The 25,223-nt window shown below is 31.4% G+C and overlaps 1 protein-coding gene across 1 annotated transcript; it reads left to right on the top strand.

Annotated features, from left to right (window-relative positions):
• The first annotated feature begins 10,113 nt into the window (after positions 1–10,113).
• LOC134694508 (natural killer cells antigen CD94-like) lies at positions 10,114–21,699 on the top strand. The gene is made up of 5 exons (XM_063555521.1): positions 10,114–10,351; positions 12,927–13,015; positions 13,891–13,984; positions 14,506–14,646; positions 21,521–21,699. The coding sequence occupies exons 1-5, from the start codon at positions 10,114–10,116 to the stop codon at positions 21,697–21,699; spliced, it is 741 nt and encodes a 246-aa protein (XP_063411591.1).
• Positions 21,700–25,223: the final 3,524 nt, after the last annotated feature.

Below are 25,223 nucleotides of genomic sequence, written 5' to 3'. Positions count from 1 at the left end.
TGAGAATGGCAATGGGGAATATGTCAAAGAGACAACAACCCGACCAAATAAAAAAACAACAGCAGAAGGTCAGCAACATGTCTTAAATGATGCGAGAAATTCCCGAACCCGGAGGCGTCCTTCAGCTGGACCCTAAACAAATATATACTAGTTCAGTGATAATGTACGCCATACTAATATCCAAATTGTACACAAGAAACTAAAATTAAAATAATACAAGACTAACAAAGGCCAGAGGCTCCTGACTTGGGACAGGCGCCAAAATGCGGCGGGGTTAAACATGTTTGTGAGATCTCAACCCTCCCCCTATACCTCTAACCAATGTACAAAAGTAAACGCATAACAATACGCACATTAAACTTCAGTTCAAGAGAAGTCCAAGTCTGATGTCAGAAGATGTAACCAAAGAAAATAAACAAAATGACAATAATACATAAATAACAACAGACTACTAGCAGTTAACTGACATGCCAGCTAGATTGTATGTAATTTAAAAGATCTTTGGATTTTTTAACTATCCACATCTGATTCACGCCATCTTTAGAATAGGTAGTTGCACAATAACTTTGAAGCCCGTCTTTGATTGCTGATAAAATGTATGTTAATAATTTAAAAAGAGGTTTCGTGGAGTACTTGGATGACCCAGCAATATACAGTTGTTTTTAAGGACACTTATGTAGTTTAGGTATCCAATACAGTGATGGAAGATGCAGTTCTTCATCTTTGGTTGAAATTCCGAAGGAACATAAAACAGACCTATGATTATCCAGGATTTCCTCTTTGGTGAGTGTCGTGAGGGTATATGTTGAATTTCCAAGTGAATTGTCAATACCTAATTCGTTTATCAATCAGTTAATGTAATGAGTTTTACACACAAAAATATGTTGTTTGGGGCTTTATCTGCTGGGACAACAACATATTTGTCATGGAGGTATGATAAGTGTTTTGCAACATTTGGGTCTTAAAACATTGACGTATCATGATCATTGATAGACCCGTTCGGTGTCTTAAATCTGATTTGTATCAACGACCTTACTGCCTTAATCCATTCGGAAAGAGCGTCTTCGTCCTCCTTCTCGCGCTAAGCCCATTGATTAATTGTACATGTTAAAAAAATTCAAATCCTCAAATCCATCCAAAAGTTAATTTCTAAGTATGTTGGCGTGTTTTTTTTTTGTTGCACTTCCGTATTCCTATTATTCTTTATTTTCCTCTTATAGTTGATTTTTCCCATCGGTTTAAGTTGATTACCCGAATTTGTTTTTCTCAATCGATTAATGAACACGGGTATACTGTTGTTACCTTTATTTACGTTTATTTACATTCTGTTAACTGGTTAGCACTTTTGAATTCATTCTATAATTTCGATAAATGCATGTTTGCTATGGTATGGTCCACCTTCTTATCATTAAACTATTTTCTGTAATGCAACAAAAAAGTAACCGAAGGCGTTTATTATCTTCATACAAACAAACATATAATTACAGGCTAGTCGACATATATAGTTTTTTTTCCGGTTATAGTTCTGTGAATCGATTTTTGTAATATTTTTTTTACTTATTTACCTGATATATGAAGCAATGATTTGGGAAAACTGTATTGATAATTTAAACATAATTTTGATATCAGTTTAAATGTTATCTTGAGCTACATGTTAGTAACTGCTAGCAGTCATTTCAAATTTATGTTGATTATCATTTTGTTTAGTTTCTTCTGTTACCTATTCTGAAATCGAACTTGTATGTTTAAAAGAAAAGAAAAATGTTTGTTTTTGAGTTTAGTTTGTAGTTCATGGCGATGAAACATTATGATTGTTAATGAGCTTGCCGCCTTTTTATCGCTACGTTTAAGATCAGTTAGTGGCCTTGGCCTGTTTTCTGCTCTTTGATCTTGTTATGGTCTTATTAATACGTTCCCGATTTCCATTATCTTTCCATTATATCATGTCCTACAAAGAATAGAGTTTAATTATATATGTAAAAACTATCCAAACCCTTTACATTTATCTACATAATGCTGACTGGTTACCACTTTTGAAGTTTTTATGTTTTTTCGATTCGATGTAAATATTTTCTTATCTTTGAAATGGGTCAGCTCCTTGACATTAAATCTAGTCTGCAATGAATATCAATTTTACAACAAAAGTAAAGGCGTGTATCATCTTCATATGTACAACAATATAATTACATATAAGTCGACATAGTTTTTTTTCTTCGGTTAAAGTTCGAGGAATTGATTGTGTTAATCATTTATAAAATCTGTCAAGATGTATGTCGGTTACTTATCTAACGATATTTGAAGCAATAATTTGGGGAAAACAGTTGGTACATTGCTAACGTTAAATACACATTACATCCGAACAATGAAAAGCTTGGAATTAATATTGAGTATTGTTCGTTCTGTTGTTCTTTTGTTGTTCATGTTCGAGTTTTGTCTTGCAAAGCTGAATATTTGTAATTTTATCAACACAAAAGACAGACAAATTATACCAAGCAATTCAACATTGAAGACAGAAACAGCTCCATCATGTATCGCGTGCAGTACTCTGTGTTGTATGCTGGAATCATGTTGCTATGCTAGTTATGACAAGAAAACTAGACATTGTATTTTAGAAGAATCTTGCTGCCCACAAAATGAGTTTTCAGGAGATGCACTGATGATGAAGAAGTCCATAGGTAGATAATTTTATTTTATTTTCAAAGTAGAATTTTAAACGTTTATAAAGATTGATTAGGATGAGTTCAATCCGTTTAGAAATAACGTCGAGTGTTGTTCGTTCAATTGCTTTTATTCTGCTTGTGACAACACTTTGTCTTGCAAAGATGAATACAAATAAACAAGATTTTATCAACACAAAAGACAGAAAAATTCTACCAAGCAGTTCAACATTGAAGATAGAAACAGCTCCATCATCTATTGCTTGTAGTACTCTCTGTTGCGTGCTGGAATCATGTTGCTATGCTAGTTATGACAAGAAAACTAGACATTGTATTTTAGAAGAATCTTGCTGCCCACAAAATGAGTTTTCAGGAGATGCACTGATGATGAAGAAGTCCATAGGTAGATAATTTTATTTTCAAAGTAGAATTTTAAACGTTTATAAAGATTGATTAGGATGAGTTCAATCCGTTTAGATTTGATTTTTATTTGACACTTTTCCAGAAAACTTAATAAAATAACCAGTTACACAGAAAAAGTTCGCAGTGTATATAAATTGGTATCATTTAAACATAGATTTGTACTCGTGTTAATCTCTAACAAACCAAATACGATACTGTTTCGATCAAAATATTATTTGAACTTTACTCTTTATTTTATGCAATTTCAGATTCACTTTCATGCCCAATCGGATGGTTTAAGAACGAAAATAATTGCTACTATTTCAGTGATAACAAAACAAATTGGAACGATGCCAAGGTTTGTACTCCTTCATTAATTAATCTAATTATAACGTTTTAATAATCTTTAATAGCTTTCCCACGAGGACGCGTTGTGTCCGTGAAAGATTCTACACGCCAAGTCCGAGTGGGATAAATATTTTACATCCAAGCTGTTTTAAATTAGACGAAAAACCATTTACAATGCATAAAATCTAGGTTAGAATGCCACACACTCATTATGATATACTTAATATTATTACAATATGATGTAGACCCTTTATGACCCCCGAACACGATGAGTAGATATCAAACAAAGGGAGCTGGGATGTAACGACAAAGATGTTTGAAATGAATACGTATTAATAATCTCATGAAAGGTATATGAAATTAACTTTTTATGGAAGACGTAAGTTTTGTTTATAAAAAGACTCGTCAATGACGCTTATTTCAAAATTCAAAATATATATATAAAAAAAAAAAAATAATAATAATAGCAAACGAACTTTATTGAGGACAGAAAATCCGATAGGTTTTGAAAATAAGACCAACATCTGGATATTTTATTCTGAAAGTGAAAATGTACCTTAATATAGTTTATCTTTAAGCTATAGCATATACAATTCGAACCCATAGCTTCTCATTTATCAGACCTGTTCTTTTACACACTGTGTTAATGTGATAATAATAACATATACATTATAGATATGACAGTTTTCACTAGGACCGGACATGTTATATATATATATATTAAGAAAAGAAAATATAAATTTGATTTTTGATAGTTATTACATAGGGAAACATTCGTGTACATTATCTGTAAGTTTGATTTAAAACACCAATTATCATACATTTCATTAATTTTGTTTATTTTAAGGATTTAACAAAATTAAGGCACAAAATATCACCGACTAATTTAACTTTAATGAAACTAGAAGACAGAAAAGAGTAATACAGATTGTAATACCATGCTATGTACTATAAATTTTAGTCTATTTGCGGAAGTTACGGCAGTATGCTTGTAGAAGTAATATCAAGTTGTGAACTGGACTTTGTGAAGACAAAAGCAGCTGCTTATGCTTCCTGTATGTATATCTAATATAATTAAATTGAAATAGCATATTTTACATCTTAAATTCATTTTTCATAAGATTTAAATCTAAATGAAGTGTTATACATTTCAAGTTCAAACGTGTAAGTGCACACAAGCTATATGCAATATTTAATATACATGTAATTTATCAATTCTTCGATATTTTTATAGCCTTCTGGTTAGGCGGCACAAACATAGACAATAAAGACGATTGGAAATGGTCCACTAGTCAGACTGATATCACCTTCAATGACTGGGGTGTCGGACAACCAAACAATTTCAATGGAAATGAAAATTGTCTTCAGATGAAAGTTGAGTACGGTCTAACTTGGAATGACGACCCATGTATGCTCGGAACTCATTTCATCTGTGAAAAAAGTAAGATTTGTTTTTCATCGGTAGTCAACATAATTACTAAATATATGTTAAAATCGTAACCCTTTTCTTGAAAATGTGTACAATATAGATGAACATTTTGTGTTAACGACACCAAGTTTTACTAGATTGAAAAGATATGTTACGGAATAAGTGGCATTGTATCAAAAATATGGAAAACAAATCTTAAATTGCTTATTTACTAAAACAAAACAAAAAATGGTTATGCATTGTTTTATTTGAACATTTTACTTGTTTTCTTTTAATTGACCTATTGTGTATTATTATCACTTATAGATTGAAATATATTTTGTTTTGATATAACGAATTTAACGATAACCTCAAATCCGGAAGAATTTGATACTTAAAGTACTAGTTTAACCTGGTGCAACTGATAAATGTCCTGTAAAGAAACACGCAAACAACACCGATAGAATCAGATATTCATTGTATATGATTACATGCTACTTGGTTATTAATTATTTATTAGAATATAGATTCTATTGGTACCAAATTAACATTCGTGTGCCATTGATATAAACTTCAGAACTAGAAATTAAAGATACACCAGACACGACTCCCTCTGCTTAATATTTAGACAACATGTAAAACATAATTAGACTCAAGCGGTCATATCAGTACCAGAATCTGGGACGTTTTTTTGAAGTATTATAAATGTCCCCCTCATTGGTACCAATTTACCAATTTACCACTTTTCTATTTGTATGCATCTGGCGAGGTCAGCCTTTTTCAACTGAATTTTATAGTTCGATTTTAAGATGAACTGTTATCCCACAGTTACAGGTTAAGGGAGGGTTGGAATCCCGCTAACATTTTTAATCCAGTCACATTCTTTATGTAAGGGACTGTCCAACGCCAGGAGCATGTAGTTCAGTGGTTGTCATTTGTAGCTATGTTACATCTATTTATTCGAATTTTTGTGTGCATTAACTATGCTGTTAGTTTTCTTGATTGATGTAATTTGCATTTGTGATTTAGGGTTAAAAGAATCACAGAAGTTTCGTTGGCAGGATATGTGGACATTCTATAAAATGTTAGAAGGTCGGTTTCTTCAACCAATAACAACCGACTGCCACGAAATATCCCTTAAGCAGTGCTTAAAAAAGGCAATAGTAGTATACCGATGTTTAAAACTCATAAATCGATAGACAAATACAAATCCGGGTCATTAACCAAAACGGAGGGACACGCATTAAATACAAGAAAATGACGACATTTAAAAGTGGCGATAACTCATATAAATAAATAATCTATACAATGTTACACCACTCTATATAAAAAGAAGATGAGGTATGATTACCAATGAGACAACTATCCACAAAAGACCAAAATGAATCAAACATTAACAACTATAGGTCATCGTACGGCCTTCAACAATGAACTATTCTTTCAGTACGCTTTACTGCAAAGAGTTCTAGTGTTGATAGCATTTTTAACTAGTTTATCTGCACATCTCGTGGTCTACTTATTGTTTTCCCCTGATATATTCTGAAGTCCATCACACTGGGTTTTAAATATTAATGTACAATGATGTAGTGCTAGAAAATAAATGAAAATATTATTATTTAAAACAGGTGCTCCCAATCCGCTTTTAAGATTTACTTTCATCAGGAATAATAGAATTGAAGGCAAATGTTGTATGACCTGCCTATCAAAGTAAATAAGTCCATCCCTTTTTATGGGGGGAATGTGTGCGTGGATAATCAATTATTCGTATTTATTTACTCCCTTGTATGAGAGGTGTTGTGATGTTATCTCTGCCTAAACTATGTATTTTAATAACACCAAATGTCCATATTGAATTGTATGTTTATTTATCTATAATATGTGTGGTCTTTTTATTTAATGTCCAACTGCCTGTTTGCAAAACAGAGGTACTTGTTACAAATGTCAGTCATATATTTGACTGTTGGTCATGTGTTGTCTGTAGTTATCAACTTAAGTTGATATATATTTTTTTGTAGTAGCTAATATTATAATGTGTTTGTAAACCTAATCATACCTTTTAGACATTGATCATTGACATTTCTTCTTACAGACTTGTTCAATTGAAAGGAAAGCAGTTCTAGGACACATAGCTGGCATTCGTCAAGACAACAATGCCTTGGTATAATACAAATGTTATCAACACAGTTTGTTAATAGTATTGATTACTTCACTGTTCTCATCAAACCATGTTATTGATTTGTTTTATATTTCCGAGTTATTTTATTATTGATAGATGTTTTAAAGAGTTTTGTGAAATTACTTTTGATATGTCTGTTACTGAAAAATTGTTCCAGCGGTTACTTCGAACAGCTGTACACTGCTGTTACATAGATTTTCAAATATAATGAATTTGTCGGCTCTTAAGTAAAAAAAAAATCGATTTAAAAGTTAATGTTTATGCATTACAATGAAGACTAACAGATAAGTTTAAGAGAATAATCATAGACAACAATTGGGCAAATTCATCTTATCTTCTTTTTCGGGGGAGGGGTGACTATAGAGAAGTAAAGAAGGAATCTTTAAACGAAAAGTATATATATGATACGTGTAGAAAAAAATGATATAGTAGCGTAACATATGTTGTTTTTTTGAAAGAAATGGCCAAAAAATTAATTGACCTAGGGGAAATCCTAGAGCCGACCAACTAAACACTTTGGGTGTTCTCATATGCTGCGAAGGGTAAACATATTCTTCTCTGCAATTAGCATCCTTTAAGTTAGGAATTTTTTAAAAGTTCGTTTACTATTACTGCAACCGAGTCAACGACAAAGTACATATGATATCTGCATTCTTGGTAATTAAATATTGTTTTGTAAGTTGGAAATACCGACACATAAAGATGGTGAGGTGTTAATCAGAAAAATAAATGTTGAAACAACCAACCACCTTATCAACGCATGAAAAAATATATACAAATATCAAAGTTGTAAAGAGAATTTATAGATTTAATGTGTTAGAATAGTTTAGATATACTTTCATCATCTTAGAAGACCGAAACCATGAATATCTTAATCAGGGACATAGCATTTTATTTAAACTCTATTGTACTCGGTGTAAATAATATGTATCAATAAAAGTATGTATGTAATGGTTGCTTGCATTGCTAATCTAATTGTGTCCAAAACTCAAAGTAACAATTGTATCATAAGGTTTCAAAAATGTGTTTTTTCTAAATTGTTTTAAATTATTGGTTGTACTAAGTATCGAATTCGTTATCAATTGGTTATTAAAACTCAGGACAACTTCTTTCAAAGATAATAACTTAACAGTTTTAAATTGATAAGTATGGCCTGTATCATTTCTTGTTACGAAATATATTGTATGCTTTATTATTTTCCACATTTGCACACTGAAAACAATGATATACAAATATTGGCTCACGTCGTTAAATTAATCATAACAGTAAAATATAATAATTATTTCTAATGATTTATTGATAAAACAAGGATACCTTTAAAAACAAAATACTACTTCAGAGTGTCTTTCATGGCTGACTGTGATACGGTATAATGTTGCTCATTACTGAAGACTGTTACTAATTGTTTATCAGATTACATCTTTCCCTTTATTATAAAAAAATATAGCATATTTCGATCCTTAAATGGCTGGACAAAACTAGTTTTGAATAACAAGTAATGATCAAAACAAATTGTTACAAAGTTATTTAAACGAGAGTCGTTAAGACCCGAATAATTAACTTTAAAATGTATCTATTTCGCATTGGCAATCATACCACATCTTCTTTTTTTATATATTGAATTCGTATTCATGTGACGATTACTTTAACCTATTAACTAGATAGTGTGCACGCAATTAATAGTAATGTTCCGTCAGGAATAGTGAAAGAATGTCAAATGTTTCGTTTGAATGTTTTACATTTGTGATATCGGGGCCTTTAATAGCTGACTATGCGATATGGACATTTATCTTTATTGAAGACTGCACCATGACTTATAGCTGTTAATTTCTGTATGATTAGTTCTCTTGTGCAGAGTTGGAGCTGTCTTAATATACCACATCTACTTTTTTTATATTTAAAATGAAACAAAGGTGAATCATTACTAATTTCATTACTATAACATCAACTCCTTAAACAACCAATGTTGAGTTAAACACTGAAGGATATTTTGTTAGTTCAAATTTTACCAGTCATTGTTTGAAATTTCTGTTAAAGTATCGATACATTCGTTTAAATGGATACACATATTTCAACGCGCAGTATTTTAATGTTGCTATAAAGCCCAGAGATGTGGCTAGCCATAAACCAAAGTTCAACTTTTATGAATATGGAAGTTGTTATCCAATAGTTTGTTTCTTTTAATGCATTGTTCAGTTTTTGTTGCACTTTAATGTTTTGTTGTTTTCATCGTATAGTAAGTGTGTCTTTTCGGTTTCAGTTTGTAACCAGGATTTATTTTCTATCAATCGATTTATGACTTTTGAAAAGCGGTATACTACTCTTGTATTATTGAGTTTTATTGCATGTATCATTTTTTTAACTACTCAATAGAGAAATTTCTCAAAGACATTTAACATGCATACATTGTGCGATCCATTGCAATCCCTTTCAAATGTCTATCCATGCATATTTAACATGGATTTTAACAAGTTTTAAGAAATATTATTTTCAAGGTTATAAAGAAGTTTTATTGACAACTTCCATATACGCCCCTTTAAGCACAGTCTTTCTATCCGTACCAAGCAAGTGAATAATTACAACCCAAGAAACAAATGTAAACACAATACAAACAATGTTCATTTATAATTATACAATGTTTTTCTAGTTATTGAAAATTTGTCTGTAAGATGTGAAGACTTTGTTTGCATACTATCAAATAGCGAATACATGTGCATTTAAATATGATAGAACTATATACTTATATCAATAGGTGCAATTTGGTAATCGTATTCCAAGCTATTTGATTTAAACAATTTTGCAACAAATAAGAAAACGAAGACGTTTATTATCGTCATATATACAGCAATATAATTGCATATTAGTCGCCATATATAGCTTGTTCTTTAGTCTAATATAGATCGTGGAATTGAATTTCTAAACATTAAATACATCTGTCAGGTTATACCCAGGTTATTCGTCTCCCCGATCTTCGAACTGATCATTTGACAAAGTTGTATGTTGTACATTGCAAACGTTAAACATAACTTTAACTGTGAGAAATGAAAAATTGGGAAATAACGTCGAGTGTTGTTCGTTCAATTGCTTTTATTCTGCTTGTGACAACACTTTGTCTTGCAAAGATGAATACAAATAAACAAGATTTTATCAACACAAAAGACAGAAAAATTCTACCAAGCAGTTCAACATTGAAGATAGAAACAGCTCCATCATCTATTGCTTGTAGTACTCTCTGTTGCGTGCTGGGGTCATGTTGCTACGCTAGTTATGACAAGACAACTAGACAGTGTATTCTAGAAGAATCTTGTTGCCCACAAAATGAAACTTCAGGAGATGCATTGATGATGAAGAAGTCAACAGGTACATATAGATAATTTTACTCCAAAAATAGAGTTTAAAACATATATAAAGAGGATTCTCTTCCCTCATAAATTCGTTTTATATGTGCCACTTTTCTCCTGATGTAAAATTATCTATTACTAGTAATTACATCGTATTTATTTGAATACAATTTTTAGATCTGACCTGTGGTCGTTTAACACTCGAGAGAACATAATATAGCAATGGGTCTACGATAACCACGACTATTACTAATTGCTAGTTTTTGTTTCATTTAGTCTCTTGAGAGTTGTCTCAATTGCAATCATACCGGATCTTCTTTTATTATATACAGTGTTGTTTGAGACTTCTGGCCGAATAATTCAAATTTACGTTTTATGTTTTCCTGAAGTTGGTTTGCAACTAATTCTTTGACAGTTGTTTTCATTTTTCTTTAATAATTTCTCAAGCGTCCTTAAAAGATATGCTTATGAAATTATGTATTCCCAAGTGTGCCCTCGTCTTGCCGACTTCATACTTGAACTTCCTCATTTTCCGCTATAAATATTATGATCTCTCACTAAATAATTTAAAATCTGGTATATATGTTGAACGCGTATATCCTATTTAATTAGAGATATGCATGTAGGATACAACAGATAGAGTTAAGTCACCATCATTTCTTGACTTACATCTATAAATTCACAATTATCGTTGGCTGAAAACAAAACTTTACGACAAAAGATATGACCTACCTAATAAAACTTTTACTGGGTTTGTAATAACACGAGCAGTAAGATAGGTGCCACATGTAGAGCTGGATTTGCTTATCCTTCTGCAGAACCGGAGATAGACACAGTTTTGGATGGGGTTATTGATGCTCACTTTTTTTTCTATGTTGTGTCTTGTGTACTACTATTTGAAATTTGCCTTTTTACTTTTTGGCCAAGACGTTGTCAGTTTATTTTCGATCAATGAGTTTGACTGTTCCTCTGATATTTTTCGACCCTCTTTTATATGTTTCCATGTATAGAGTTGCGTAATATGCCAGTACATATATATATATATATATTTTACAGTCAATTTGTATAATCAGTGATTATGTAGAACCACTGGCAAGTTTAGGGATGATATATAATTAGTAAAATGTTCAGGGATAATGTATAATCACTATAAAAAACGTCAGGGATTATACATAATAACTGAAATAGTAAAATAGTTTTTTTTATAGAGAAAATGAATTAAAGGCAAATAATCTATACTATAAAATCATATTAAAACAGCATTACACTGTAAACATAAATTGTAAAATGTTAAGCACAAAATATCAAAATGATAATCCTATTTAATTAAATATATTAAAATGTTAAACACAATATATTAAAATATTAAACACAATATATATGAAAATGTTAAACACAATATATTAAAATGTTAAACACAATATATTAAAATGTCAAACACAATATATTAAGATGTTAAACACAATAGATTAAAATGTTAAACACAATATATTAAGATAATATGCTTCACATCTGTTTTTACAACACTATCCACATTTTAGAAAACGTTTCCTTCACATATCGAATCAGATTGAATGACCCACCTAAGAGAAATAAAGTTTTCAGTAAAAACATCTGTATGTACCCTGAAAACAGGGTATTAGCAACCTCGAACTGGAGCGAGCAAGATACCTTTTTTTTACAGCCAGGCGATATCCTTTTTCAGACTTTTGGTCATTATGTTTTTTGGGATTCCCTTTCGTTTTTTACCCTGTGGAATTGCTATAAGAATATTACATCAAATGCCAGCTTCTTCTATATTTTGTTCTAATTGTTAATTTAGTTAGTTTCTATACATTTTGTTGCGTAAGTTCACAGTTCTCTGTTTAAATTTCTTATTCATTTGAAAAAAACCCAAAAAGAATTAAGTTGTTCCATAATGATCTTCCCCTTTTGCTTTACATGTATCACAAATAACATGTTCTGTAGATGTACAAATAGGACATGACTATACATTTGACGCTGGCTTTTTAAAATAATCAAAAACTACATGTAAAGTTATCGCTATAATTGGAATCTTGATATTATTAATTTCGAAGTCTTCAACTTTATCTGAAATTCCTGTGTTTAAAAGCAAAATTATTTCATCTGGCAAGTAATATGAAAGTAAAATGATAATTTGGCTATACACTTTTTTTTTATCAAACAAAGGATCCTAAAATTATTGATAATTCCTGAAATCATATTAGGGAACTTGTCGAATAATGATTAATATGTTCAGTGATTATGTAAAGTCACTGGTCATTTTCAGGGATTAAATATAATTAATAATGATTATACAAATTCACTGTAAAAGAGGGACGAAAGATACCAAAGGGACAGTCAAACTCATAAATCAAAAACAAACTGACAACGCCATGGCTAAAAATGAAAAAGACAAACAGAAAAACAATAGTACATATGACATCACTGTAACATATACGTCTTAGTTAATTTAGAACACGTGTTGCTTGTTGAACCAAAATTATATTAATTTTTCTATTACAATCTATGTAAATATTTACAGTACGTTTTACTTGATATTTATATTACTTTTAGAATGTTAAAATTTTCAGGTTCATTACAATGCCAAAACGGATGGTTTAAAAATGAAAATAACTGTTACTTCTTCAGTAATGACGAAAGAAATTGGAACGATACTAAGGTTTGTACCCCTTCATTATTTAAAACATAGGGAATATCAGTGGTCTCGCTCATTCATTTTATAAGTGAAACACATTTATGAATCTATATTATGCATTATTCGAAGACTTGAAATCATACATTGTCCACAACGTTCTAGAATTTTTAAAATTAAAATTAAAGTAAAGTAAAAGTCGTCCAAACCTGTATTATATTAAAATAGTTGCAGCATGTATCTCATTCAGTTTTCTTTGTATTTTAAGTCAACCACTTTAGTGTGTTAAATTACCGCGAACAGTATAAAAATGGCTTCACCTAGATCGCCTCAATCGAAAAGAAAAACAATGCCGTAAAACTGGGGATATTTTTTTATATTGTTTTGAGTCGGCTTTGTCCTTCGCTATTGCTCCTCGTAAAATTGTTAGGATAAAAAGCAAACCGGCAGTTAAATCATAATGAATTCAAGTCCTACAAATTATTTCCTTTTTATAAGAATTGAAGGCTTCTTTTTATGATTTTATTGAATTGTAAAAGTATTGATTGTGCGCTAGTTTTTACCATGACGGGGTTCTCGTTTCATAATAAATATGCTTTGGTCAATACCTTTACACCCTAATAGAATTATCAAAAGAATCATTAACTACTAAAATACTCATTGTTAATACCTCAATGTGCTCTAAACACAAGTAACATAACAATTTAAAAAAAACCCAAATAAAAATGTTCATATATTTTCAGGTTTGATTTGAAAAACTAAAAAATAAATTACATACATTTTTGACTTTGAAATTGAAAGCAATTATGCATACACTCTTTCCTCAATGAACCATATTGAAATTAAAAGACAGAAAATGGAAATAAACATTGTGTTACCATAATATATAATATCAATTTAAGTCTACTTGCGAAGGGTATGGCGCTATGCTTGTAGAAGTAATATCAAGTTGTGAACTGGACTTTGTGAAGACAAAAGCAACTGGATATGCTTCGTGTATGTATCTATAATTCAATTATATCTTATTACAGTTAACATTTGAAATTCTTATTTTTGTATTGATACTTACAAAAAATCGTTTCATTTTTCTTTCCAAAAGTAGGCAAAAAGATAACAGAAGGACATTCAAACTCCTATATGAAAAATAAACTGACAACAGTATCATGGCTAAAAAAAAGACAAACAGCAAACAAATAGTGCGAAATTTTGCAAAACTTATCATCCAAAAAGACTAAGCAACAAAAACAGCACCACTGTGATAATCTCAGCTGCTCCGGAAGGGTACACAATGATCATTAGTCATGTTTATATTAAGATTTTACTAACTGCAACAATTGGTTCGTATGATTAAAATCCTGTATCACCAATTATCTATGTTTTGCAAGTTAATATAATTCAACTATTCATTTGTAATTTTGAATTTTAAACAGTTGTTTTTAAACATGTATTTTAGACTAAGAATTTTCTACCACAATAGTAATGCACACAATATTTATTTTGTTTATTTATATTTTTAGCCCTCTGGTTAGGCGGCACAGACATAGAAAAAGAAGGCGATTGGATATGGTCCACTAGTCAAACTGATCTCACCTTTGCTGAATGGGGTGTTGGAGAGCCAAGCAATTCTAATGGAAATGAACATTGCCTTCAAATGAATGGTAACTTGATATGGAATGATATCCCTTGTATATATCCAAGGCGTTTCATCTGTGAAAAAAGTAAGATTTATTTTTTATTTGTTGTCAACTTAAGATATAAATACATGTAGGTCACAGTTTCATTTCCTATTCAGTGTGTCTCGTTCTGATCATGCATGCAATATTTGCCACTGGACTTTAAGCAATCAACCTATTCAGTTTGACTCAATAAGATTTTCAAAATCTGACACACGAATATGTTAAATCTGGATTTATTTTATGAAAGTCTACATTAAAATTCTTCTGACCTATATGATAATGTTTCTTTATTATAGTGATAAATCAACAAAACTTCACGTTATTTGTTTCTAAAATTAAATTGCGGGTCTACAATGACGGTTTCTTTTACATCTATTATCCGTTGAACTTTAGAAACTAAATTTCCAAATAGGCAACAAAAAACTATTAGACGAATAAAATTTTGAAGTAAATCATAGATTGCATGTTTATCAAGGAAAATAATGTCCTTACACAGGTCATTATTTTATGCATTGGAGCATATATCATTGAAACATGGTATCGTCCGGGTTGATTCTGAAAAAGAATGACCTGACGTTTTGAAAGAAAATAACTCCATATAGGTATATAAATCAAATATATTCTCAGTAATTATTATGCATTTAGATTTGTTCTTACAGACTTATTCAATTGAGTGGAAAACAAACAGTCATAGAAGACAAAGATGACATCTTTAAAAAGACAATGCATTTACTGAACCAGTTGGTGTATAATGAAATGTATCATCAGAGTGTTCAAATGTTGATATAATATTGTAATTACTTCACTTTACATTTTATTTTTTATATTTACGACCTTAATTGACTTATTGATAGATGTTTGTTATTTACGAGCTATATTTACTTATTGGTCCAAGGACACAGTTATCGTCCTTTGGTTTTCGTTGTCTACGAATATACTAGTAGTCCCTAGTGTAAACAGTGTTTAACTTGCATGTTTTATTTAATACACTTTCCCAATTTATTTCTTGATATTAAATGCATGAAATATTAAGTAGGGGGATGTAGTTACATGTCAAAAAAATTTGGGTGCTGAAACTTTATGTTAAGTAGTGAATTGGTCCAGTTCTAAAAGGTCAAATTTTATCACGTCTGAAGCTGTCAAACTGAATTTTACACCCCCTTAACACAGAATTGTCAATATTTTGAGTTAGAGCTGGTAAAAGTTTCTATAATTTTGATATTATTTGTCTCACTGGTAAATCACTACACTGTAAAAATATTTTTGAGAAAGAGCAGGTGCGATTTTTTTAATTTGAATTTTTATTGTCTAAAAGAAATGCACTACGAAATAACTGTGTTCTCGGGCCTATTGACAGATGTTTTTTTTTTTATTTACGAGCTTTACTTACTTATTGGTAGATGTTGTATAGCCATACCACCAGGTTCAACCCATCATTTGTTTTAAAATGGCTTACTTCAAGTCGGGAGTATGGATTTTTTTTTAATTTCAAATAGGCCGTATCTATGTATGTTAATGTTGGTTTTGCTGCACACTAGTTTTTTGTTGTCCCATTTTTATTCTTATAATTGATGTGTTTCCCTAGATTTTAGTTTGTAACATCGATTTGTTTCCTCTTGTCGATGTACGTCTTTTGATCAGCAGTAAACTACTGTTGTACTAAATTAGAGATTGTATAAGCTCGTTCACTATTACTGCAAGCAATATAAATACAAAGTTCATGTGCTACCTGTCATCGCACTTAGTATTTTAAACGCTTTGTTTTGTACCCTAAAATGCTGACAAAGACAGATGAGGTCATGAAAATCAGAAAAGCATTTGTTTGATTTTGCCATTTGATTAGGGAAGTTCCGGTTTGAATTTTCCGTAGAGTTCAATTGTTTTGTGATTTTACTTTATTTGAAACAACCAACCATCTCATTCAATCATACAAAAAATACCAGGTATGAACTGAATAAAGCAACACTACGGGTGATCACCACCCGTTTTTCGTATCGCTTAGTCTTAGTTTTCTATGTTGTTTTGTGTACTACAATGTTTCTGTTCTCAGACTTTTTTTAGCCATGACGTTGTCTTTTTGTACTTAATTGAGTTCGAATCTCCTTCCGTTCCTTTTTAGAAAAAAAATTAAAAGAGAACTTATAAAGTGACTTAATGCGACATATCTGCTTTCGTGCTTTACCTTTGTCATTGACGACCAATGCCATAACATTTAAGGCAGTGATATATAAATACTATTCTGCTTTCACTCTTTTGTACTTGGTGAATATAATGTTGATCAATAAAAGTAGTTTTGGTTGTCTGAATTATTTATCCAAAAATGTCAGAGGTGCAAAGTATAATTTGCACCATAAAGCGTCGAAAATGAGTTTTAAATTTTAGATTCCTTTATTATTAACATCGCGATCAATTTGCTGTAAAAATTCAGAAGAACTGTTTTCAGAGATAATAACAAACTGTTTCACATTGCTTACTTACATGTATTGCCTACATTAAATAACGGCCTTTATCATTCTTGTCACAAAGTATTTTATATGCATTATTTATTCCGCATTTGCACAATGAAGTCAATAGTATACAAATATTGGGCCACGAAGTTAAATACTATCCCATCAAACTAGAGATAAAAGATACGACAGATACAGTTAAGTCGGCCTCATATCTTGACTTACACCTAGAAATTGACAATGAGGGTCATTTGAAAACAAAATTTTACGACAAACTAGATGATTTCAGCCTCCTTATTGTGAAATCTCCATTTCTAGGTAGCATTATTCCAGCAGCACCTGCATACGATGTATATATATCCCAATTGACACGATATTCCCGTGCTTGCATTTCCTACAAAATGTATCATGATTTTCTTGAAAGAGGGCTGCTGCTTACAACGAAGCTATTACACTAAGAGTTCCAAATGGTGAAGTTCAAATCATCACTTCGTAAATTTTACGGACGCCATCACAAGTTGGTTGACCATTATGGAATAACCGTTTCTCAAATGATATCGGATATATTTCTTAACCATGTTAACTAACAGTTAAAAAGCCAAACAAGTACAAAATTGAAAAGAATTACAGACCCAAAATAAAAAAAAAAGCTGTGCCAAAAATTGCTAAGGCAATTCACTCCTAGGAAAAGAAAATCCTTAGTTTTTCAAATAATTATATTATGAATTCTCCATCAATTGCAAAACTATATTTAAAATATAGTTCTGCAATTGAATAGATTGAATCATTTTTTAGAAGAATAATAATATCAATAGAAAGAATATTAATGGCGATCTTTTCACTCATAGTGAACAAGCTCTTTGATTAAAAGTATTATGCAGCAATTACAAAAACGAGGTCGTGTATTAAATACAGAAATATAAGTACATGTTAATCGACATGCATAGTGTTTTTCAGGCCGTTATAGATCTGTGAATTGATTTTCGAAACATTAATTACATCTGTCAGTATATATACTGGTTATTTGTCTACCTGTTCTTTAAATCAGTCATTTGGGAAAAGTGGTAGTTTGCACATTTCAAACGTTAAACAAAACATCAACCTTGTACAATGAAAATTTTGGAAATAACGTTGCGTGTTGTTCATTCTATTGTTCTTCTTCTGCCCATGAACATACTATGTATTGCAAAGCTGAATACTAATAAACAAGGTTTTATCAACACAAAAGACAGAAAAATAATACCAAGCAGTTCAACATTGAAGATAGAAACAGCTCCATCATCCATTGCTTGTGGTACTCTGTGTTGCGTACAGGATTCATGTTGCAACGCTAGTTATGACAAGAAAACTAGACAGTGTATTCTAGACGTTTTTTTTCTGCCCACAAAGTGAACTTTCAGGAGATGCAATAATGATGAAGAAGTCCACAGGTATAATTAGACAATTTTATAAAAAAAGTTTTTAAACATTTATAAAAAATTCCAAAAAAAAACCCACACAATCAAAACTCTCTCTTACATGCTTACCAGAATAGGATCTAAATATAGGAGTAATATAATTATAATGTATCAGTTTCTGCTGATAAAGCAGCGAATACTGATTTGTTTGTTATACGTGAGTATTAGATAGACGCCAAACGCTATGTTCACAGCATACGCATACTCTGCGACCCGTCCTATTTGGTGTACATATCTTATTTGACACGATATTCGCATGCATGCGCACATTATATTTCTTTCATTTACAGAAGACTCGTTACAGAAAAACGACTTTAGAAGGATAATGCAGAAGAGTAACAAAAATCGATTTTTCTTAAATTTTACGATCACCATCACTTATTGGCGATGTGTCTGTGTCCCAAATTACAAGAAGCATGTATTCGCGGTCTTATAAATATTCAGATACCTAAATAACCGCCTGATGTTAAAATTAAAGAATTCCGTCCTATTCTCCATTGTGCCATAACATGTTGATTGAGTGTGGATTAGCATGGCGGGTGATGTATTCATATGAAATTACACACATCCGTTTGACACACCGATTTACCATCCATTCATGCGATTCTCTCATTTTAATCTGATTTCATCTTGATATGTATATTCTAAAATCTGATCATCGATAAATCACGGGTACTTGTAAGGAGTAGGGGCTTTAAGGCCTAGTTTTGGCCCAAGAAAATAACATGTTTGATAACCATTTCAAATTGACACATTATGTTTAGAAATGTATAGGGTCAAGAAATATAAATTAAAAACACAAAGATTTTTATCTGATGACGTCACAATTACGTCATAATATGTATTGTTTTCACAAAAACGATGAAAAATACAGAATTTATGCAGTTTTCTATCATAATTTCCGTTGAGGAAACATCCTGCGCAGCCGAGAAACAACAAAATAATTTAACAGAAGCTTTATTATAACTATTGGAATAATCTCACCAAATATAAAGTTGTTTCTTGTGTGCGCACATACTTTTTCAATCTAAAATATACTTAAAATTTGATGAAAAAACAAGGAAAATCACGAAATTTAACAAAATATGCAAATTAAGTCATGATTCGTTGCCATGGTAACTTGTTCGATGTCAAATTTGTTTTGTTTTTCTTAGTACCTTATACCTTAGTCAAGTTTTTAGTAATTTGAAAATATGTACGATAACTTTTAAATTTGCAGTAATTTTTGGGCCAAATAAGGGGCTTATTAATGTTATTTTGTTTCTATTCAAACCTTTCACTGCTCAGGAGGCTCTTCTATATGATACTTTTCCTAGATTTTTTGCTAAATTTTAGATTCGACACAATGTCAGAACAAATGGTTAAAGAACGAAAATAAATGCTACTATTTCAGTGATGATAAAAGAAATTGGAACGATTCTAAGGTTTGTACTTCTGCATTAGTTAATCAGATTAATGCGTGTATGTGTTGTTAAGGTCAAAACAATTCATTCAGTCGTTGAAAAGGTACCTATAGGGATACAAAAATCATTTTTAGACTATGACATGCTTAATTCAAATATATGACGTGCCTCATTGCACGAAAAATAGAAAATTGAGAATCTTTGAGGTCAAAACTACTTTTGTCTACTTTTTGTTGGCTGTTTTTACTAGTCTGTACCACTTCCGGTCAACAGGACAATCTTACATTTACTTGGTTTGATATCCTTAATGCAATGCAACATTTTTATCTACATTTAAATGTATGTTTTAATTTAGCATAACTTTTAAATAAAACAGAAAAAAATTAGTCCAGCATTTGTTTTAAATAAAAGGATTATTTTATTTCACTCAATGTTTTGAGAAACTGTACAAGACAACTACCTTAGAGTGAGAAGATATGTATTAGTCTGAAGTGGGGATTGAAGTGCAAACTATATCAGTATATGACGACGACGTGTCCCAACAGCGTCATCATAAAAAGAAAAATGAAAACATTAAACTAGAAATAGTTCTCATCTTAACAACACGAATGAACTAACAAAAATAATCGTAGTTTGTTCAATTTTCCCTGACGAAAACATTTTTTTTGCGCTTCTGATGATACCATTATGGTTTTAAAAAACTTGGAACACGTTTAAAAATCTGAAGATTAGCAGTATAACTACTAGTTTTGCACGTTAAATTTCAGTCTGAACAGTAGACTGTCAAATTAATAAGTCATTATCATAACTACATGTTTTGGTCTTAATACATGACTGAATGGCATATTTTTAAGATGTAAACACAGTTCCGTACAATATAAGACTCTTCCGATAAAATAAAATATATTAAAAAATCACAAAACACATCATCGACAGCTAAAAGAATTCAGACATAATTATCTTGTTTATCAAGTTGATTATAGATAATGGTCCGACCACAAGTAACATGTATTTTTTTTTCTATAGAACAGATATCCATTTTTTTTTAAATCAAGACACAAACTCCTGTCCTATTAGAAGGGAGAAACCAGTAAGACAAATCTTGATATATCATTTCCTTTGTAGTCTACTTGCGAAAGTTACTGCAGTATGCTTGTTGAAGTAATGTCTAGTTCTGAAATGGACTTTTTGAAGACAAAAGCAACTTCATGTATGTATATCTAATGACATTACAAACACTTAACATATTTAACGTCTTGACAGCGGTATGCAACAATTCAAAAAAGTTACAAACTTATCATTCTTAATTTATTATTCTATCAATTAAATTTTAGAAACTGCAATGCCTTATTCATTTAAATAACTGTCTATATCACGAGTGATATTTTCTGCAAATGGACAGACTCTCACTTATTTTTTTCAAATTTTGTGTTTCAAAAAGTTTTGTCATATGTTTTAAGAGATCGGTTATTTACCCCTTTAATAGTCACATACAACCTTCATGTTATTGGGATATGTTTTTACACCAAGTTGCATACTACATTTATAGCTTACTGGTTAGGCGGCACAGACATAGAAAATGAGGGCGATTGGATGTGGTCCACTAGTCAGACTGATATCACCTTTGCTGATTGGGGTGATGGACAACCAAGCAATTCTGATGGAAATGAGTATGGTCTAACTTGGAATGATGACCCTATGTATCTCCAGAAAGCGTTTTATCTGTGAAAAAAAGTAAGATGTTTTTCTTCTGTAGTCAACACAACAACCAGATGTCAGATTATTTTGGACGTTACCTACATTGTTTTTAACAAGATAGATTAAAATATTTTTTACCAAGACAATTCAACAAATCCACATTTTATTAACTAACCACGGTACATTTTCGGGCTTAAAGGCATTGTATCAAAAGAATTGAAAACATTTATATTTGCAATATTACAAAAAAATACTATATTTGAACATTGAGCATTTAACTTGTCCACATTTTAGTACATTTGTGTATTATGATCCTTTTTTTCCTTAATGTGCAATATAAAATCATCAGTTGGAGAATTAGGATGGACCAAATCGACCTGCTCTCAAAGTTTATTCCTTTTTGGTTGGATAAGTGTTGCTATTCCTTTGGTTTTTATTTATTATTTCCTGAATTATTGGTTGCCTCTCACATTTCGTTTTGCCATTGTGTTGTCACTCCTACTATGTTTTTTTTTATTTTGTTTCGTTGTACATGTTTTACTATGATATTACTACGTACTAAGTATTTCTGTATTGGCCCTGTTATTGGTCCGAGGCTTGCTGTATTGGCATGAGGCGAAGCCAAGGGCCAATACAGCTAGCCGATAACAAGGCCAATACAGAAATACACGTAATAGAATCTTTATTAATTGACTACAGTGTTACAATATTTTTTTTATTTCATTTCACAAGAGATTAATATTTTTACCTTGAATCTAAATCTCAGTTTCTTTATATTAGATTCAATATATAATGATCTGTTGCTTTTTCCAGGTGTCTTCAGCATTTTCTCATTGATGATTTGTTCTACCCTTTCCAGTCACTATAAAGTGTATTATGATCCTTTTTTTCCTTAATGTGCAATATAAAATCATCAGTTGGAGAATTAGGATGGACCAAATCGACCTGCTCTCAAAGTTTATTCCTTTTTGGTTGGATAAGTGTTGCTATTCCTTTGGTTTTTATTTATTATTTCCTGAATTATTGGTTGCCTCTCACATTTCGTTTTGCCATTGTGTTGTCACTCCTACTATGTTTTTTTATTTTGTTTCGTTGTACATGTTTTACTATGATATTACTACGTACTAAGTATTTCTGTATTGGCCCTGTTATTGGTCCGAGGCTTGCTGTATTGGCCTGAGGCGAAGCCAAGGGCCAATACAGCTAGCCGATAACAAGGCCAATACAGAAATACACGTAATAGAATCTTTATTAATTGACTACAGTGTTACAATATTTTTTTTATTTCATTTCACAAGAGATTAATATTTTTACCTTGAATCTAAATCTCAGTTTCTTTATATTAGATTCAATATATAATGATCTGTTGCTTTTTCCAGGTGTCTTCAGCATTTTCTCATTGATGATTTGTTCTACCCTTTCCAGTCACTATAAAGTGTTACAATTAAATTTAGACGCAACGCATAAATAGTAATTGGAAAGGTACTGTCATTGCATGTGTTATCGGTTATGCAAAAACTAATTGAATAATTTAAAAAAAGATAATGTAAGAGTTGAAAATGATACAACTATCCATAAGCCAAATGACCAAAGAACGAAGATTTGCATAATTATAGAATGCATATGGTTGGTTCGGGTTTAAAAATTAATGACAGTTTACAAAAAACAAGCGAAAGTAAACAGTTAATCGATTTGTACAATCGTGAAATTATGAGGTCGTCAAGAAATGAACTTTGTGATAATCTACTCGTTCCTCAAACCTGAAATAATTACATCGTCTGCTTTCAAAATGCTTTTTAAATGAATGTGACCGTCTTTAGCCTGAAATATATGCCATACTGATCTTTTCAGTATGTTTATGATGACTAAATGAAAACTGCGTCTTACAAACAACTGTTAAATTAATCTACGCCGGTTCGTCCGTTTGTGTAGCCATTTTTCAAACAAATAAATGTCATAGGATTCATGCTTTTTCATGTTATTAGCTCACCTGGCCCGAAGAGCCAAGTGAGCTTTTCTCATCACTTGGCGTCCGTCGTCCGTTGTCCGTCGTCCGTTGTCCGCCGTCCGTTGTCCGTCGTCCGTCGTCCGTCGTCTGTCGTCAGTCGTCGTTAACTTTTACAAAAATCTTCTCCTCTGAAACTACTGGGCCAAATAAAATCAAACTTGGCCACAATCATCATTGGGGTATCTAGTTGAAAGATTGTGTCCGGTGACCCCGCCAACCAACCAAGATGGCCGCCATGGCTAAAAATAGAAAATGGGGTAAAATGCAGTTTTTGGCTTATAACTGAAAAACCAAAGCATTTAGAGCAAATCTGACATGGCATACAATTGTTTATCAGGTCAAGATCTATCTGTCCTGAAATTTGCAGATGAATTGGACAACTGGTTGTTTGGTTACTGCCCCCGAATTGGTAATTTTAAGAAAATTTGGCTGTTTTTGGTTATTATCTTGAATATTATTATAGATAGAGATAAACTGTAAACCGCAAAAATGTTCAGCAAAGTAAGATTTACAAAAATGTCAACAGGACCAAAATGGTCAGTTGATCCCTTTAGGAGTTTCTTTATAGTAAATTTTTAACCATTTTTTGTAAATCTTAGTTATCTTTTACAAAAATCTTCTCCTCTGAAACTACTGGGCCAAATAAAATCAAACTCGGCCACAATCAACATTGGGTAATCTTGTTTAAAAATTGTGTCCGGTGACCCGGCCAACCAATCAAGATGGTCGCCATGGCTAAAAAAAGAACATAGGGGTAAAATGCAGTTTTTGGCTTATAACTCAAAAACCAAAGAATTTAGAGCAAATCTGTTAGGGCTTGATATTGTTTATCAGGTCAAGATCTATCTGCTCTTAAATTTTTAGATGAATTTGACAACTTGTTGTTAGGATGCTGCCCCTGAATTGGTAATTTTAAGGAAATTTTGCCGTACTTTGTTATTATCTTGAATATTATTATAGATAGAGATAAACTGTAAACCGCAAAAATGTTTAGCAAAGTAAGATTTACAAATAAGTCAACCTGACCAAAATGGTCAGTTGATCCCTTTAGGAGTTATTGCCCTTTATAGTAAATTTTTAACTATTTTTTGTAAATCTTAGATATCTTTTACAAAAATCTTCTCCTCTGAAACTACTGGGCAAAATAAAATCAAACTCGGCCACAATCAACATTGGGTATCTTGTTTAAAAATTGTGTCCGGTTACCCGGCCAACCAATCAAGATGGTCGCCATGGCTAAAAATAGAACATAGGGGTAAAATGCAGGTTTTGGCTTATAACTCAAAAACCAAAGAATTTAGAGCAAATCTGTTGGGGCTTGATATTGTTTCCCAGGTCAAGATCTATCTGCTCTAAAATATTCAGATGAATTTGACAACTTGTTGTTAGGATGCTGCCCCTGAATTGGTAATTTTAAGGAAATTTTGCCGTTTTTTGTTATTATCTTGAATATTATTATTGATAGAGATAAACTGGAAACAGCAATAATTTACATCGAAGTAAGACCTAACAATAAGTCAACATGACCAAAATGGTCAATTGACCC

The sequence above is a fragment of the Mytilus trossulus genome, chromosome 13 (genome assembly GCF_036588685.1).
Source record: "Mytilus trossulus isolate FHL-02 chromosome 13, PNRI_Mtr1.1.1.hap1, whole genome shotgun sequence".
In the NCBI taxonomy this organism is placed as follows: domain Eukaryota; kingdom Metazoa; phylum Mollusca; class Bivalvia; order Mytilida; family Mytilidae; genus Mytilus; species Mytilus trossulus.
The sequence above is the reverse complement of the archived record's forward strand: the minus strand, read 5'-3'. Positions and strand labels throughout refer to the sequence as shown.